The sequence below is a fragment of the Oncorhynchus keta genome, chromosome 22, assembly GCF_023373465.1.
Source record: "Oncorhynchus keta strain PuntledgeMale-10-30-2019 chromosome 22, Oket_V2, whole genome shotgun sequence".
In the NCBI taxonomy this organism is placed as follows: domain Eukaryota; kingdom Metazoa; phylum Chordata; class Actinopteri; order Salmoniformes; family Salmonidae; genus Oncorhynchus; species Oncorhynchus keta.
Window position 1 is genome coordinate 43,654,062 of NC_068442.1, and position 19,208 is coordinate 43,673,269.

At 40.2% G+C, this 19,208-nt stretch overlaps 1 protein-coding gene across 3 annotated transcripts in view; it reads right to left on the reverse strand.

Annotated features, from left to right (window-relative positions):
- LOC118371896 (alpha-N-acetylgalactosaminide alpha-2,6-sialyltransferase 5-like) overlaps nt 1-18,375 on the reverse strand; it is a 45,703-nt gene extending 27,328 nt beyond the window's left edge. The window contains exons 1-2 of one of the 3 annotated variants that reach the window (XM_035757542.2): nt 17,868-18,375; nt 16,899-17,078 (exon numbers count right to left, since the gene is read on the reverse strand). In XM_035757542.2, the coding sequence (XP_035613435.2) occupies nt 16,899-17,078; nt 17,868-17,882 (195 nt within the window). In that variant the 5' untranslated portion in view covers nt 17,883-18,375. The remainder of the gene's footprint in view (nt 1-16,898; nt 17,079-17,867) is intronic. The other 2 variants (XM_035757541.2, XM_035757543.2) reach the window with 2 other exon arrangements.
- Nucleotides 18,376-19,208: the final 833 nt, after the last annotated feature.

Sequence of the window (19,208 nt, forward strand, 5' to 3'; positions counted from 1 at the left end):
GGAAATCAAACAGTATTTCTCTTTTACATTCATTTGCTATTGTGAAATATTGCTTGATTTACAAACCAGATGGGCCTGGGACGTGGACTTCTCTCAACATAAAACCCCTTTTGAGGTTTGAAAAGATCTGACCAACAACATTGTTTTACTGTAATGTCCCTTTAAGATGGATTGGCAATTGTCAATACAGTTGTTTCTTCTAATCTAATGTCATAGAGAACATTTGATCAAAAAGCACATGCTTTCTCAAAGCTCCATTAACACTAGAAACGCAGAGACAGTCATTTTGACTGCATATGAATTTAAAATTCACACATTTTTAAATCACACCCCCTTCTGAACTCCACTTTTTATAAATAGGTCTCTTCACCACATGTATGTTGTTAGAATGTAACATGTTACAAACAGGATCGGTGTTTTAAGCAGTTTTAAAGAGGACGTGATAACACAAGTGATAACACTGATAAATAGCTAACAGAATGGCTACACAGACTATCTTGTATTATTTATTTTAATGCACACTCACAGGACTCTACAGACGTACACTGACACTCCAACACACTAATTACATGCACACACATTTATACGGAGTCTACACACTCACTCACATTCAATCATCATATACACTGCTGCTACTCTGTTTATCATATATCCTGATCCCTAGTCACCTTAGCGCTATACATATCTGCCTCTATCCCTCCAGTATCCCTAAACATTGTAAATACTGTATTGGAACAGACCCTGTATATAGCTTCTTACTTTCCCAACTCAAGTAAAAGTGAAAGTCACCCAGTAAAATAATGCTTGAGTAAAAGTCTAAAAGTCTTTGGTTTTAAATATACTTAAGTATCGAAGGTAAATGTAATTGCAAAAATATACTTAACTATCAAAAGTAAAAAAGTATAAATCATTGCAAATTACCTATATTTAGAAAACCAGACAGCACAATTGTCTTGTTTTTAATTTATTTACAGATAGCCGGGAACACAGATGACCAGGGATGTTCTTTTGATAAGTGCATGAATTGGACCACTTTCCTGTCCTGCTAAGCATTCATCATGCAAAAAGTACTTTTGAGTGTCAGGGAAAATAAAAAGTGTAAAAAGTCCATCATTTTCTTTAGGAATGTAGTGGAGTAAAAGTAAAAGTTGTCAACAATATAAATACTCAAGTAAAGAACAGATACACAAAAAACGACTTAAGTACTTTACACCACTGCTTGTGCACATGATATTAAAACTTGAAACAAAAACTGCAGGTTTCCACTCAGATCCAAGATACAGAATACAGTTGCCTCTCAGTGATGATATTCATTGCTTCCTGTCAACTTCCTGTCAGCCCCGTCTATCTATCAGTTCATGAAGAAGTGGTGCTCTTGGATTAATGAGGACTGGGATCCTTTGAAAAATGTCTATCAGTGAGGAGGAAGTACAGCAGCAGCACAGCCAATCGGTTACGTGTGTTAATGACATCCAGAGGATGATGTCCAATAAAGTTAGCTGTGGTTCGGTTGAGCATTGATCTAGCTAGTCTCTGTCTAGGCCTTTAGGTTATGTGGTTAACCTTTTCCTGCAGTGGGCTAAATCACGGTCACAAAGAGTGATTATTGGTAGTATTAACCAAATCTACTTTTGAAACAAAAGTATATACCTCACACACATGGTTAAGGGCTTAAAAAGATAAGGGCTTAAAAAGTTTTGATTTTGAGTTTGCACCCCAATATTACACTTTATATACATCATAGAAGACTGAAATGTAAAAAAAAAACTGTTTGATAAACACCAGGTTTTTGTCTGGTTTAAAAAAAAAACTTTACTAATAATCTTTACTAATTTATTAATAATCTTTAAAATCTTTAATTAAAAAACAAGGAAAAATATGAATAACATTCCACCCATGAGGCCAAAGAGGGCGCTTTTGGTCATTGACTGCAGGAAAGGGCTACGATATCAGATTGATATCTTAGGCAGGAATACACTGATTCTCTATGTTAGGAATAGTCTATGTACTAGTTTTTGTCTGGTGTTCTATAAAACTGGTAAAGGGCATCATTGACAGGCAGTCTCAAAAATAAGTCAGTTCTGCACTTCTGGTTTTCTTTGATTATCTACATGTTTCTGTCTAGTTCTTATAATTACAGCATCAAAAAGGCTGGAATAATGAGTCATGAACCCACACACACATGCGAAAACACACACACACATGCGAAAAAACACACACACACACACACACACACGCACGCACGCACGCACGCACGCACGCACGCACACACACACACACACACACACACACACACACACACACACACACACACACACACACACACACACACACACAAAGACTTGTATAGACACACACACACACACACACAAGACTTGTATAGACACACGGATGCACATACACACACACACACACCCACACACACAAAGACTTGTATAGACACACACACGCACATACACACACACACACATACACACACACACACATACACACACACACAAAGACTTGTATAGACACACACACACACAGACTTGCATAGACACACACACACACACAAAGACTTGCATAGACACACACACACACACACACACACACACACACACACACACACACACACACACACACACACACACACACACACACACACACACACACACACACACACACACACACACACACACACACACACGTTAGCAGGGAGATTTACAGAAAAGACAGGTTTTGTGATTACCATGTGTAAAGGCCAGTGCAGAAGGATGCTGCTCACTACTGTTTAAAGGTCAACATCTCTTTAACAGGAACAGGCAAAGCAACAGAGGTGGAGGGAGAGGGGGTGAGAGGGGTAGGGGAGGAGAGGGAGAGAGGGAGGATAGGAGAGAGAAGAGGTGAGTCAGAGGATGGAACTGTGATGTCACTAAATGTATCTAGTCCACCATGTGTGTGTGTGTGTGTGTGTGTGTGTGTGTGTGTGTGTGTGTGTGTGTGTGTGTGTGTGTGTGTGTGTGTGTGTGTGTGTGTGTGTGTGTGTGTTTGTGCTTGTTTGTGTGTGATACTCTGCTGCTATAATCAGATTGTCAATGCTGAGAAAGCAAGAGGGAGGGATATTCTCAGAAAAGAAGGCAGGCTCTGTGACAGAGAGAATGAGGAGAAAATAACACAATGGGAGGAGCATCTTGTAACGGCTGTTGTCGGATGAAGAAGGAGAACCAAGGTGCAGCGTGGAAGGCGTTCATGATTTTTAATAAAACTTAACACTGCAACAAAATAACAAAGTTCAACGAAACGAAACAGTTCTGTCAGGTGCAGACACTAAACAGAAAACAACTACCCACAAAACCCAACCGAAAAAGGACAACTTATATATGATCCCCAATCAGAGACAACGATAGACAGCTGCCTCTGATTGGGAACCACACCAACATAGAAATAAAGAAACTAGAATGTCCACCCTACTCACACCCTGGCCTAACCAAAATAGAGAATAAAAACCTCTCTATGGCCAGGGCGTGACACATCGATTCATTATAAAGTCTGATTAAGTAGATCAGAGATCAAACACTAAATTAATAACTGTGTTACTATATTTATTTGTATGCTAACTTTATCGGCGCGGTTTAATAAACTACTGGTATAAATTAGTCTTACTAAAATACTAAAAACAAAGCCAACATCTACAGCTAGGTATTGGGTGCACCAGTATTTGTCCATTAGAGATTTTGAGGAAGAGCAAGGAAAACTCTACAAGTTCGAAAATTCCACCTGAATTCACTACAATTATTAATTATTGGTTCACTGATAAGTGATATCTTCATACTTACAGTACCAGTCAAACGTTTGGACACAACTACTCATTCAAGCGTTCTTCTTTATTTTTTTTAACTATTTTCTACATTGTAGATTAATAATGAAGACATCAAAACTATGAAATAACAGATATGGAATCATGTAATAACCAAAAAAGTGTTAAAAAACTTTGAGATTCTTCAAAGTAGCCAACCTTTGCCTTGATGACAGCTTTGCACACACTTGTCATTCTCTCAACAAGCTTCATGAGGTAGTCACCTAGAATGCATTTCAAATAATAGGTGTGTCTTGTTAAAAGTTAACTTGTGGAATTTCTATCCTTCTTAATAAGTTTGAGCCAATCAGTTGTGTTGTGACAAGGTAGGGGTGGTATACAGAAGATAGCCATAAATATGGACATGTAAAAGAACAATTTATTTTTGTAATTCGTTTTTTAAAATGTAACCTTTCTTTAACTAGGCAAGTCAGTAAAGAACAAATTCGTATTTACAATGACGGCCTACCCTGGCCAAACCCGGACTATGCTGGGACAATTGTGCGCCGCCCTATGGGACTCCCAATCAAGGCTGGATGTGATACAGCCTGCCATATCTTGCCATATTATGGCTGATTATCAGCTGAAATAAGCAAAGAGAAATGACAGTCCATCATTACTTTAAGATATGAAGTTCAAGAAAATCTGGAAAATTTCAAGAAAGTTTCTTCAAGTGCAGTTGTAAAAACTATCAAGGGCTATAATGAAACTGGTTCTCATGAGGACCACCACAGCAAAGGAAGACCCAGACTTACCTCTGCTGCAGAGTATAAATTCAGTTAACAGCCTCAGAAATTGCAGCCCAAATAAATGCTTCACAGTGTTCAAGTATGAGACACATCTTAACATCAACTGTTCAGAGGAGACTGCGTAAATCAGGCCTTCATGGTCGAATTTCTGCAAAGAAACCACTACTAAAGAACACCAAAAATAAGAAGGGACTTTCTTGGGCCAGGAAACACGAGCAATGGACATTAGACCAGTCTGATGAGTCCACATTTGAGATTTTTGTTTCCAACTACAGTGTCTTTGTGAGATGCAGAATAGGTGAACATATGATCCCTGCATGTGTGGTTCCCAGCGTGAAGCATGGGGGAGGAGGTATGTGGGTGCTTTGCTGGTGACACTGTTTGTGATTTATTTAGAATTCAAGGCACACTTAACCAGAATGGGGCTACCACAGCACTCTGCAGCGATACGCCATCCGATCTGGTTTGCACTTAGTGGGACTATCATTTCTTTTTCAACAGAACAATGACCCAAAACGTACCTCCAGGCTGTGTAAGGGCTATTTGACCAAGAAGGAGAGTGATGGAGTGCTGCATCAGATGACCTGGCCTCCACAATCATCCGACCTCAACCCAATTAAGATGGTTTGGGATGAGTTGGACTGGAGAGTGAAGGAAAAGTAGCCAACAAGTGCTCAGCATATGTGGGAACTCATTCAAGACTGTTGGAAAAGCATTCCAGGTGAAGCTCGTTGAGAGAATTCCAAGAGTGTGCAAAGCTGTCATCAAGGCAAAGGGTGGCTACTTTGAAGAATATAAAATATAAAAAAATCTATGTTTTTTGTTTATCACTTTTTTGGTTACTACATGATTTTACATGTACTATTTCATAGTTTTGATGTCTTCACTATTATTCTTCAATGTAGAAAATAGTTTAAACATTTAAAAAAAAACTTGAATGAGTAGGTGTGTCTGAACTTTTGACTGGTACTGTATGTAGCGGACATGAGTCGGTGATTTTTGTATATTTGGATGTTACAGTAATAGGACCTAGGTCTAGCATTTGAGCGAGCAAGAGAGAAAATGATTTTGATAGCTAGCACTGATCCCAATGACTCAACTGCTCCGAGATGGAGAGAAAGAGAACGGCTCATTTTCAGGTATTCACAAGGCTCATTTGAATTTCCTGAAGTAGCAGGAAAATTCTCTGCAACAAAAGAGTGATCAAGTTAAGATCCAACCTTTGTATGGAGATTTGATGAGCAACTATCTGCATTTACTCCCGTTACGGCCAGTTGGAACATCCAAAAAAAGGTTTAAATAAAAATGTAACTGAAAAGATGCCTATTCCTGCACCTCCAATGTAAATCATTCATTAGTGCCACACACAGGTCCGAAGTCTACAACAGCTCAATACATTGGAGGTGCTGAATAGGCATTTTTGTTCGGTAGCTTGTAAATGTGTATTTAGAACTTTTTGGGATGTACATACTGGCAGAAACGGGAGTGAATGAAGATAGTTGCTCATTGAAACTCCATACTGTATTTGGTGAGTAACGAACATATTTTGACATTATAACGCTTGCAGAGCTGTCTATTGGAAGTTTGAATCGGAGCTTCCTGGGAGTTAGAGAGGAAACACATCATATTCATTGTCTAAAGCTCCAAAGCACAGATAGTGGGGCAGGAACTGGGTGGTATGTGGTACGTAGGAGGTAAAAAGGAATAACCTCTCCTGTTATTCATCATGATTAAAGGAAAACTCAACCCAAAAACAATATTTTGGTATTTGTTTCATTAGTCCATTGTTGACATAGTCCCAAAATGTTTTGCTTATCATCAATTGAATTTTCAAGATATATAACTTTCAAACTACAGAAATCATACCCGTATGATGTATTTTGCATCATATGATGCAAAATGAAAACATTTTGGAACTATGTTAACAATGGACTACTGAAACAAATATCAAAATATATGTGGCCTTTATCAGCCTCCAGGATCAGACATGAAGAAGCTAGAGCTCACATATCCAACACCACTACAACCACAACCATCATCACCACCACCACTACAACCACAACCATCACCACCACCTAGCTCACATATCCAACACCATCACAACCACAACCACCACCACCACCACTACAACCACAACCACCACCACTACAACCACAACCATCACCACCACCACTACAACCTCAACCATCACCACCACCTAGCTCACATATCCAACACCATCACAACCACAACCACAACCACAACCACCACCACCACTACAACCACAACCACCACCATTACCACCACCTAGCTCACATATCCAACACCATCACAACCACAACGACCACCACCACCACTACAACCACAACCACAACCACAACCACCACCACCACTACAACCACAACCACCACCATTACCACCACCTAGCTCACATATCCAACACCATCACAACCACAACCACCACCACCACCACTACAACCACAACCACGACCACTACAACCACAACCACCACCACCACCACCTAGCTCACATATCCAACATCATCACAACCACAACCACCACCACCACTACAACCACAACCACCACCACCACCTAGCTCACATATCCAACACCATCACAACCACCACCACCACCACTACAACCACAACCACCACCATCACCTAGCTCACATATCCAACACCATCACAACCACAACCACCACCACCACCACTACAACCACAACCACCACCACTACAACCACAACCATCACCACCACCACCACTACAACCACAACCATCACCACCACCTAGCTCACATATCCAACACCATCACAACCACCACCACCACCACCACCACCACTACAACCACAACCACAACCACCACCACCACTACAACCATCACCACCACCTAGCTCACATATCCAACACCATCACAACCACAACCACCACCACCACCTAGCTCACAGATCCACAACCACCACCAGGCTCACAGATCCATCACCACTACCACCACCACCACCTAGCTCACAGATCCACCACCACCACCACCTAGCTCACAGATCCACAACCACCACTACCACCACCACCACCACCACCACTACTACTACCGCTACCACCACTACTATCGCCACCACCACCAAGCTCACAGATCCACCCCCACCACTACTACTACCGCCACCACCACCACTACTACCGCCACCACCACTACCACTACTACCACCACCACCACTACTACCGTCACCACCACTACTACCACTACGACCACCACCACCACCACCACTACTACCGCCACCACCACTACCACTACTACCACCACCACCAAGCTCACAGATCCACCACCCAGAATGAAAGAAGGTATGCACATAAGTTAAGGAGTCATAAATTGACTCCTTCAGTAAATACTGTATAACTCTGTCCTCAGGTTGAAAGAGATCTCTCACGCAGCTGGGGCTGTATTGGGGTTAGTTGTGGGGTTGTGTACACCACACGAGTGTGTATGTGTGTGATCAAGGAGCCCTGCAGCATAGGCCAATTCCAACCGTCTCTGGGTGGGTCTGGAGATTTATACCAGGCTCAAAGGCTCTGAGTGCCGAGAGTGATTGATGCCAGGCTCAAAGACTCTGAGTCCAGATAGTGATTGATACCAGGCTCAAAGGCTCTGAGTCCAGATAATAATTTTCTGGATCTAATGGAAGCTACAGTACAGAGCTAAAGTTGAGAGTCCCCACAGGGGGAGAACAGACTCTGAGATAAGGCAGTCCACGATTGATGAAGTACAGTATACATCATGCAGCTATACTGCCAGCTGTCAATAGGATGGCAGAGAACAACAAAAGGGAAGATTTTTCAATACATAATGAATACAGATGTTGCATCTTAATTTGATCACCCTTTTGCAGGATAACTTTCCTTCAATGCAGGAAATATAAAACTTGTAGGGTATTTGAGGTATAAAAAAGGCTTCTGAAGTTTGTAATTTCCACGTTGAAATTTCCGACTTGATTTTGCCTTATGTAAAATGTATCAACCCCTACAAAAATATTGATAAAAAATAATCCACATAACAATTCACATGTCCTGTTGCTGCAGGATTCTTTTCCTGCTGTAGTAAACTGGATCAAATGAAGATCCCACATGTGTGTCAGACACAATATCATGATATGGGGAGAATGAGAAGAACAACTAGATGTACTCATTGTGCTGTCTTTTCTTGGATTTAGACCAAATATAACAAAGTAAAAACTTATTTCTAACCTGCTTAGTCCAAGTTACTCTATTATTTCATCATCACATTCTAGCTCTTGGCTGGGAGTGGACTTTAAATTGCTTCTGATTTTCTGGAAAAGTTTGGGAAGCTGGAAGAAAAGAGGACTTAGTTGTGCTGCACATGTACAGTACAATAGCAGCCAAAACTCTCTGAAGCTTGTAACCATTCAACCGTGAACAGAACATCTCCAGACACAGCTCCTGATTTTTTCCTGTTCTCAACTCCTGTCCTTTGTAGCCTCTCCTTGTCTGGAGCCACCTGAGAGACACAGAGTCCTTTCACGTGCCGTGGCTCACTACTCCTGTATCACAACCTGAGGGAGCAGGAAGACAGGCAGAGGAGACCTATCTTTTCTGCATTCTGAAACACTATACAGTATTTACAAAAGTATATGGACACCCCTTCAAATTAGTGGATTCGGCTATTTCAACCAAACCCATTGCTGACAGATTTATAAAATTGAGCCCACCGACATGCAATCTCCATAGATAAACATTGTCAGTAGAATGCCTCACTGAAGAGCTCAGTTACTTTCAATGTGGCACCGTCATAAGATGCCACCTTTCCAACAAGTCAGTTTCATCAAATTCCTGCCCTGCTAGAACTGCCCTGTCAACTGTAAGTGCTGTTATTGTGAAGTGGAAACGTCTAGGAGAAACAACTGCTCAAAGTGGTAGGAAGTGGTCACAAAATGGTAGAGAACACAAACTCACAGAACTGGACCTCCGAGTTCTGAAGCGAGGAGCACCAAAATAAATTATTTACTCGGTTGCAACACTCACTACCGAGTTCCAAAGTGCCTCTAGAAGCTACTTCAGTACAATAACTGTTCATCAGGAGCTTCATGAAATGGGTTTCCATGGCTGAGCAGCCGCATACAAGTCTAAAATCACCATGCACAATGCCAAGCGTCGGGTGGAGTACTTGTATTTGTATTCCCTATGGATCCCCAAGGCAGTAGCTACTCTTCCTGGGGTCCGGAAAAATTAAGGCAGTTATACAATTGTAAAAACATTACAATATATTCATAACAGATTTCACAACACACTAAGTGTGTGCCCTCAGGCCCCTCATCCACTACCACATATTTATAACACAAAATCCATGTGTAAGTGTGTGTATAGTGCGGATGTTATTATGTGTGTGTGTGTGTGTGTGTGTGTGTGTGTGTGTGTGTGTGTGTGTGTGTGTGTGTGTGTGTGTGTGTGTGTGTGTGTGTGTGTGTGTGTGTGTGTGTGTGTGTGTGTGTGCATGTTTGTGTTGCTTCACAGTCCCCGTTGTTCCATTATGTGTATTTTTATCTGTTTTTTAAATCTGATTCTACTGCTTGCATCAGTTACCTGATGCGGAATAGAGTTCCATGTAGTCATGGCTCTACTGTATGCAGTTTTGTTCGCCTCCCATAGTCTGTTCTGGACTTGGGGACTGTGAAGAGACCTCTGGTGGAATGTCTTGAGGGGTATGCATTAGTGTCTGAGCTGTATGCTAGTCGTTTAAACAGACGGCTCGGTACTTTCAACATGTCAAATACAAGTAGTGATGAAGTCAATCTCTCCACTTTGAGCCAGGAGAGATTAACATGCATATTATTAATGTTAGCTCTCTGTGTACATCCAAGGGCCAGCTGTGCTGCTCTGTTCTGAGCCAATTGCAATTTTCCTAAGTCCCTCTTTGTGGCACCTGACCACACAACTGAACAGTGGTCCAGGTGCGACAAAACTAGGGCATGTAGGACCTGCCTTGTTGATAGTGCTATTAAGAAGGTACAGTAGACAACACTTTATTATAGACAGACTTCTCCCAATATTAGCTACTGTTGTATCAATATGTTTTGACCATGTTTACAATCCAGGATTACTCCAAGCAGTTTAGTCACCTCAACTTGCTCAATTTCCACATTATTTATTACGATATTTAGTTGAGGTTATGGTTTGGCGAATGATTTGTACCAAATACAATGCTTTTAATTGTTTAAATATTTAGGACAAATGTATTCATTGCCACCCATTCTGAAATGAACTGCAGCTCTTTGTTAAGTGTTGCAGTCATTTCAGTCGCTGTAGTAACTGACGTGCATAGTGTTGAGTCATCCCCATACAAAGACACACTGGCTTTACTCAAAGCCAGTGCCATGTCGTTATTAAAGATTGAAAAAAGTAAGGGGCCTAGACAGCTACCTTGGGGAATTCCAGACTCTACCTGGATTATGTTGGAGAGGCTTCCATTAAAAAAACACCCTCTGTGTTATGTTAGACAGGCAACTCTTTATCCACAATATAGCAGGAGATGTGAAGCTATAACACATAAGTTTTTCCAGCAGGAAACTATGATCGATAATGTCAAAAGCCACACTGAAGTCTAACAAAACAGCCCCCAAAATCTTTTGTCATCATTTTATCTCAGCCACTCATCACTCATTTGTGTACTGTGCTTGTTAAATGTCCTTCCCTATAAGAGTGCTAAAAGTCTGTTGTCAATTTGTTTACTGTAAGTTATCCCTGTATCTGGTTAAACACAATTTCTTCGAAAATGTTACTAAGGGTTGTTAACAGGCTGATTGGTCGGCTATTTGAGCCATTACTATTATTTGGTAGCGGAATGACTTTCGCTTCCCTCCAGGCCTGAAGGCACACACTTTCTAGTAGGATTAAATTGAAGTTATAGCAAATAGGAGTGGCAATTTCATAAATGTGTCAAGTGCAACGTCTGTTTGCTCCTCATTACACACCACAGACCAACAAATATTATTTACATCAACAACATAGGATTCACTACAAAACTTATTGTATGACCGCTTACACACTATATTAGGCCCAGCTTTTAGAACGTTGGTTTTTCTACTATATTGCCATCACTACAGCCAATGGATCTGTATACTGCTTTCAAGCACATTTCTGCAGCATTAGTAAAGATGTGATCAATACATGTTAATGATTTCATTCCTGTGCTGTTTGTAACTACCCTGGTAGGTTGACTCCCTCACGACGCCAGGACAGCGGAGTCAATCACCACCTTCCGGAGACACCTGAAACCCCACCTCTTTAAGGAATACCTAGGATAGGATAAGTAATCCTTCTCACCCCCCCTTTTAAGATTTCGATGCACTATTGTAAAGTGACTGTTCCACTGGATGTCATAAGGTGAATGCACCAATTTGTAAGTCGCTCTGGATAAGAGCGTCTGCTAAATGACTTAAATGTAAATGTAATGTAAATGACTGATAACCTGAACCAGGTTGCAGGCACTGGTTACAGTTTGAAGCTTTTTCTGGGCAGCTTGATGAAAGCCAGTCAATATTTAAATCACCAAGAAAATATACCTCTCTGTTGATATCACATACATATCAAGGATTTCACACATGTTATCCAGATACTGTCTGTTAGCACTTAGAGGTTTATAGCAGCTTCCCACAATAATGGGCTTTAGGTGAGGCAGATGAACCTGTAGCCATATTACTACATGAGACCCTCTCTAATCTTTACAGCAAAGTGGGTCTGAATATAAACAGCAACACCTCCACCATTGGCATTCTGTTATACAATTGTATTGCTACCACTGTATCATCAAAGGTATTGTCTAAGTGAGTTTCAGAGATAGTCAGAATATGAATGTCATATGTTACTAGCATGTTATTAATTTCATGAACCTTGTCTCTTAAGCTACATAGGTTAACATGGGCTATTTTGAGCACTTTTCTGGGATGCTTGCTTGCTTGTAAAGCTCGCCGACAGTGGTCTCTGGAGCAGTGGAAACGCGTTCTCTGGAGTGATGAATCATGCTTCACCATCTGGCAGGCCGACTGACGAACCTGGGTTTGGCGGATGCCAGGAGAACACTTCCTGACCCAATTCATAGTGCCAACTGTAAAGTTTGGTGGAGGATAAATAATGGTCTGGGGCTGTTTTACATGGTTGGGGCTAGGCCCATTAGTTAAAGTGTAGGGAGATCTTAAAACTACGGCATAAAATGACATTCTAGACAATTCTGTGCTTCCAACTTTGTGGCAACAGTTTGGGGAAGGCCCTTCCTGTTTCAGCATGACAATGCCCACATGCACAAAGCGATGTCCATAAGGAAATGGTTTGTCGGACTTGACGGGCCTGCACAGAGCCCTGACCTCAATGCCTTTGAACACCTTTGGGATTAGTAATTGGAACACTCTTGTGGCTGAATTCAATGGAAGCAATGCTCCAACATCTAGTGGAAAGCCTTCCCAGAAGAGTGCAGGCTGTTATAGTAGCAACGGGGAGACCAACACCATATTAATACCCATGATTTTGGAGATGTTCGACGAGAAGGTGTCCACATACCTTTAGTAGTGTAAGTTAGTCCCTGGCTACAGAACCAACATGCACAATACTACGAGTATGCTATGCATCTTCATTCATTCAGGAACAACAACAAGCAAAATCCAAAGGAACTAACAACAACCCATGAGGCACACCATTTTGTCTGACTGGAGAACTTTTACTGGGGTTGAGGGTTTGTCTGTCTGCTCTGTGTGTGTGTGTGTGTGTGTGTGTGTGTGTGTGTGTGTGTGTGTGTGTGTGTGTGTGTGTGTGTGTGTGTGTGTGTGTGTGTGTGTGTGTGTGTGTGTGTGTGTGTGTGTGTGTGTGTGTGTGTGTGTGTGTGTGTGTATATATGTGTGTGTATATGTGTGTGTATATGTGTGTGTGTGTGTATATATGTGTGTGTATATGTGTGTGTATATGTGTGTGTATATGTGTGTGTGTGTATATATATATGTGTGTGTGTATATGTGTGTGTGTGTATATATGTGTGTGTATATGTGTGTGTATATGTGTGTGTGTGTGTGTGTATATATGTGTGTGTGTGTATATGTGTGTGTGTGTATATGTGTGTGTATATGTGTGTGTCTGTCTGTCTGTTGGTGTGTGTGTGTGTGTATGTCTGTTCAAAGGGCAGATGCAATCTTAATCAGACAGCGTTATGAAAGGCACTATCAATGGCTTCATTTGATATTTTGGAACGATACACAGCTTGATTGTTACACAGCCTGAAGTTAAAGGAGGAATAGCTTTCTCCTACAGGGAACAGTTACCCAAACACATCATGAGCCTTTTGATCCACTTTCAGGTCAACACAGTGTTATCCACCATAGCTCTGTGAGCATGAGAAATGAAAAGTAGGCTAGTATACGAATAAAGCTACTCTATATGATATACAGGTTAAGTTAGCTCTTGTATGAGACTACTTGGGAAGCTTTTGAAGCTTTATGCACAGGATGCTTCTCCTTAAAATAAGTTTTCTCATTAAATATTTTATGTCAGGCACACGCATAAATTATGAATTTGGAGAAAGCGTATCAAACTACAGAGAGAATTTTAAGATGGGGCATCCCTGTCGAGACCTATACGGCCAAGCTCGAAGAGACTACTGCAGTAATATAGGAGACAACATTGTCTAGACTACACTCAAGTACTTATCATAAAGAAAGAAAACAATATATTCAGTTCTGTCATGCATCTGTTTCCCAATTCAAATAACAACTACTAAAAGTAAGTAATTCACATCTGAAATGAAGAAAAAGTGCATAGCTGAAATATATTCTGATGGTCAAAACAGTACACAGTACAGATGTAGGATCTTAATTTGACCAGTTTTTGATTGTAAAAAAGAAATTATTCTAATGTGAAATTAGTTGTGATAGGCTATAGTTTAGGTGTATGTCGTAATGGAGATCAATATCTATTTTGTGTTATAAAGCTATGTAAAACAATGGTTATTGATGTGTACGGCTGCATTTCAAATACATTTTTGTACATTTGAATGTCAAAGTAGGATCTACAGTAATAGGACAGTTATTCTTTCTTGTGCTTTAGCGTTTAAGCGAGAGAGAAAGAGAACTGCAGCTTTTCAGTGACTTTATGTAAATCACAAGGCTCATTTGAATTTCCTGCAGTGCAGAAAAATTCTCAGCGACAACACATTAACCAAATTAAGATACTCCACCTGTACATCAAAACGGAAAATAGTTGAAGAAAGGACACTTTCTAATGGACAGATAGACCTAAAGTACACTATGATCTTAATACAGCAAAGTACACTGACTGCCCATAAACTGTCCATAAACCAAACCCTGTATAATCTACAAACTGTTATAATGGCATTGCTTTCAAGACAAATTAATCAAATTAATCTGACTACCAATCATCCTAATTGACTGCTTTGGAAATGGAACTCAAACATACTGCAAACGGTTACCATTATCAAAGGCCTATACCCAGTCAGTCTGGCTCAAGGGAAATCCCCCAAGCTTTAGCAATATGCCATTTCAAGTGTAGCCTACAGTACCTGGGCTATTCATATTCATGTGAGCTGACCTGCCAGTATTACCTGAACGACAACTGAATACATATCAGGAGGAGCAGCATGAATTACAAATGCACAACATCACTAGAGCAATCAATGTGCCTCTCAGGTGCCTGATGCCCAACATATCGGGTAAGGCCACAGATTACAACTGTACTCAAAAGACACGGAATCGATTAGCCCTCACCTTAGTTTGTTTTAAATGTGTGTAGTTCAGTTCTTGAGCTGTTCTTGTCTATTTATGTTCTGTATTCATTTTTCATGTTTTGTGTGAACCCCAGGAAGAGGCAGATGCTGCTATTGCAAAAGCTAATCGGAATCCTAATATAATACTAAAATACCAATACCAAATGATTTAACCTTAAACAGACTGTATGAAGGTGTGTGTGGCAACAAAGGGCATCAGGGAATTGAAAAGTCTAGTGATCATGTCGTAAACAGTGCTTTGGAAGATAGGATTTACTGAATACCGAAAATGTTGAAATATCTAGGCTACAAAGCCTTTGAAATAAATTATACATGTAACAACCTTAGTCTGTTGACAGCATTGGTTGTCCATACATTCTTTGTACAGAAAACCACATTATTATAGTCAGTAGGGCTGGGCAGTATACCTTATTTTATTATATACCGCTATTGATGCAGGAACCTGTTTGGGTTTTTACTTTACCTTGTATAACAGTATTTCAATGTTTGTTTTGTTAAATGTGATATGCAAATCAGGCGTATGTAATGGACGTTTTTATGGTTTACTTCGTTTGATACTTGAGTCTTCTTTCTCCCTCTCCTCCTGCGGCATAATGACAATATTAGTTTGTGTATCTTACTGTCTGAAAACTACTGTCTGCTTGTTTGTCTTTTCTTAGCAAGTTCTGTCTAGAATAAAGTGTTAGCTTGCTAAATGTACTAAGTCAGAGCAAATGTATCTAGCTAATACAGCCTGGTATCAGTGCTGGTGGAGGCCTAGATAAGCATGTTTTTTGAGAGGAGTAGTCGAGAGGAGTAGTCGACGCATGATTATGTTAACTAGCTACACGAGGTAAGAAAACATGTAATATAACATCTAATTAGGTTTCCCTGGAAACACTGACCAACACTTTAGCTCCGACACTGTCAATAATTCCTTCCTGGTTTATTCATTCGTTGTCATGTCAAACATTGTATTTAAGGTGCTGCCCACTATATTCCAACTATAGAATTAGATTAACATTAAAAAGTGACGGAAATACAGAAATGTATTGAAATGCTGAAAGTGTTTTTTGTTTGAACTTAGCCCGAACAATATTAAACATTCAGAATGGAGAAAGACCCATTGAAATCACTTCGAATTTCCACTCTAGGGTCATGAACTACTCATAAAGAATATTTAGAACTTTTATTATTATTATTATTATTATTATTATTATTATTATTATCAAAAACATAAAATACTGTCAAATACTACAATACCGTAATTTAAAAAATATATATATAGTGATACCATAGTTATAGTGATACCATATCACCCAGCACTAATAGTCAGTGTAGCCTACCTGTTGATTGATGAGTCCAGTGTAGCCTACTGCTTACCTGTTGATTGATGAGTCCAGTGTAGCCTACTGCTTACCTGTTGATTGATGAGTCCAGTGTAGCCTACTGCTTACCTGTTGATTGATGAGTCCAGTGTAGCCTACTGCTTACCTGTTGATTGATGAGTCCAGTGTAGCCTACTGCTTACCTGTTAATTGATGAGTCCAGTGTAGCCTACTGCTTACCTGTTGATTGATGAGTCCAGTGTAGCCCTCTAGGGTTGATGATAGGGCTCTTGGTGGTTTAGGCTGCGCTTTCCCGGGCTTCTCTGAGTGAAACTCTGACGTGTCGGTGAAGCTGTTGTTGTACACAACCATAAGAATGGTACCCATGGTAATAACGATAATGCCGATAACCCCATGGAACTATAATATGGAGGGAATTGGTAAAATAGGCTATATCATGAGGTACTCAACCGGTTTGCAAGAAGAAGAAAAAAGCAGTATACTATTAGTTCGCCTAATTTCAGTTTACGTGACAAAACAAGTCAATGTATAGTGTAGAGATTCATTGTACCATCTAAACAGCTGTGAAATATATTTTCAATAACCAAAAATATTGTATTTTCAGCTGTTTGAAGCTGTTAGGCCTAAACAAAACCGAAAAATAACTCAATTTAAGAACGGGATGCATATAAATAGTGCACACAGAACCACTCTACCACTTCTTAGACTAGCTTTGAAAGAGAATGACAGATCCATCTCATTTTTCCATGTTCATTTTGTCGGGTCCCCGAAATGCTACATATTGCCGCTTTAGTGACTTATTTATAGCATTTCTATTGTACAATATAATGACAAATGAGACATTTTAAACTCTGTTAACAGCTTAGAAAAATGATTGTGCGATGACAAATAATAGCATATATCTTCTTTCTGTGATTACATTTCATTTTTCTCATCTCATCCACTAGGCCTACTCAAAACAACAGATGCGCTCTATGATTTAAAAACAATGACAGCTGTACGCTCTGGAACTCTTTAAATTCTAATCTTTAAATCCATCATCCAACCCATTGTTATAGAGAGAGAGGAACATGTTTAAACAGGAGAGTACAGTAGACAAGACTCGCAGCACGATACTGTAGAAGTAGGCTAGATGTCTATTTTTCCCTTAACTTCGCTCTTTCCAAGAGTTATAAAAAAAAAACATACCACTAGTGTCTTCATTTTGTGGATGTCTTCCGTAAATTGTCCACTTTACACCACGGTTTAGATGCCCGAGCATCCACGTTGCTGAAAACGTTGCAGCCCATCCACTATTGCGCCAAATAATACCTGACTTTCTACCAGTGAAACGAGCGCATGCCTCAATGTAGCGGATTAGCGCTGATACAGTACATCAGTTCTCTTCCCTCTCGCAGAATCCAGAGCGCTCTGTAGGTACCTCCGCATGGTCATAATGAACGCAGGGTTAAGTATGACACAATTTCATAAAGTTCAAATTATTGATTGGGGACCTCTTTACTGAGGAATGTGATTGTTTCTCTTGAGTGTGTTTGAAATCTTGTATATTTGTATGATGTTGTATTTGGAAATTGTGTATGCAGTGCTCCCTTATAAAATAGACATTGATCTCAATGGGACTCACTGCTAAAATAAAGGTAAAATAAAAATGTCAGTATTAACAAAGAGTTTATGTGCTATTAATTACAGTTAATTAAGTGGTTTTAAAGAAGGATGAATAATGAAATTGAATGGGTGTAGGGTATGTAATGTATAGGCTATGGAAATATGTAGAATCATATTTATTTAATTCCTTTTCATTTTATATCATAGCCTAATAACCAGATTGTGGGATACTATTTCATAATAGGTACAATATACTGTACTTTACACTAGCTATTCTTATTCTTATTTATTTAATTATGTAACCATAAGGCATAAGGTAGTGGGAGAGCACCATGGGCAGGACTTTCTGTGGTACCACCTGTGTGTGCACTACCACCTGTGTGTCCACTACCACCTGTGTGTCCACTACCACCTGTGTGTGCACTACCACCTGTGTGTGCACTACCACCTGTGTGTCCACTACCACCTGTGTGTCCACTACCACCTGTGTGTGCACTACCACCTGTGTGTGCACTACCACCTGTGTGTCCACTACCACCTGTGTGTCCACTACCACCTGTGTGTCCACTACCACCTGTGCCATAAATGCCTTGACCTCTTGTCTGCGAGTAGCCTCAACAAGAGTACACATTACCAATCACTTGCCAAGTGTTGCCATGCAAAATACATTGGGAGCCCCAATGTGAATAGATAAATGATAATACACTAATAATGATAATACATTGAATTTGTATAGCCTCATACCATCTTACCATCTCCTCATCTAAATGTGGTAACCAGAGCAGAGTACCAGAGATCCCCATGGGAGAGCAGATTTGCTGGAAGCTGAATTCTAGTCTGAAACTGCTCACCTAAGTTTGAAGATACAGGGTCCTTCAGCTTGAGGGAGGTGGCATTGGCAAACAAAGTCCTTTTCAATATCAA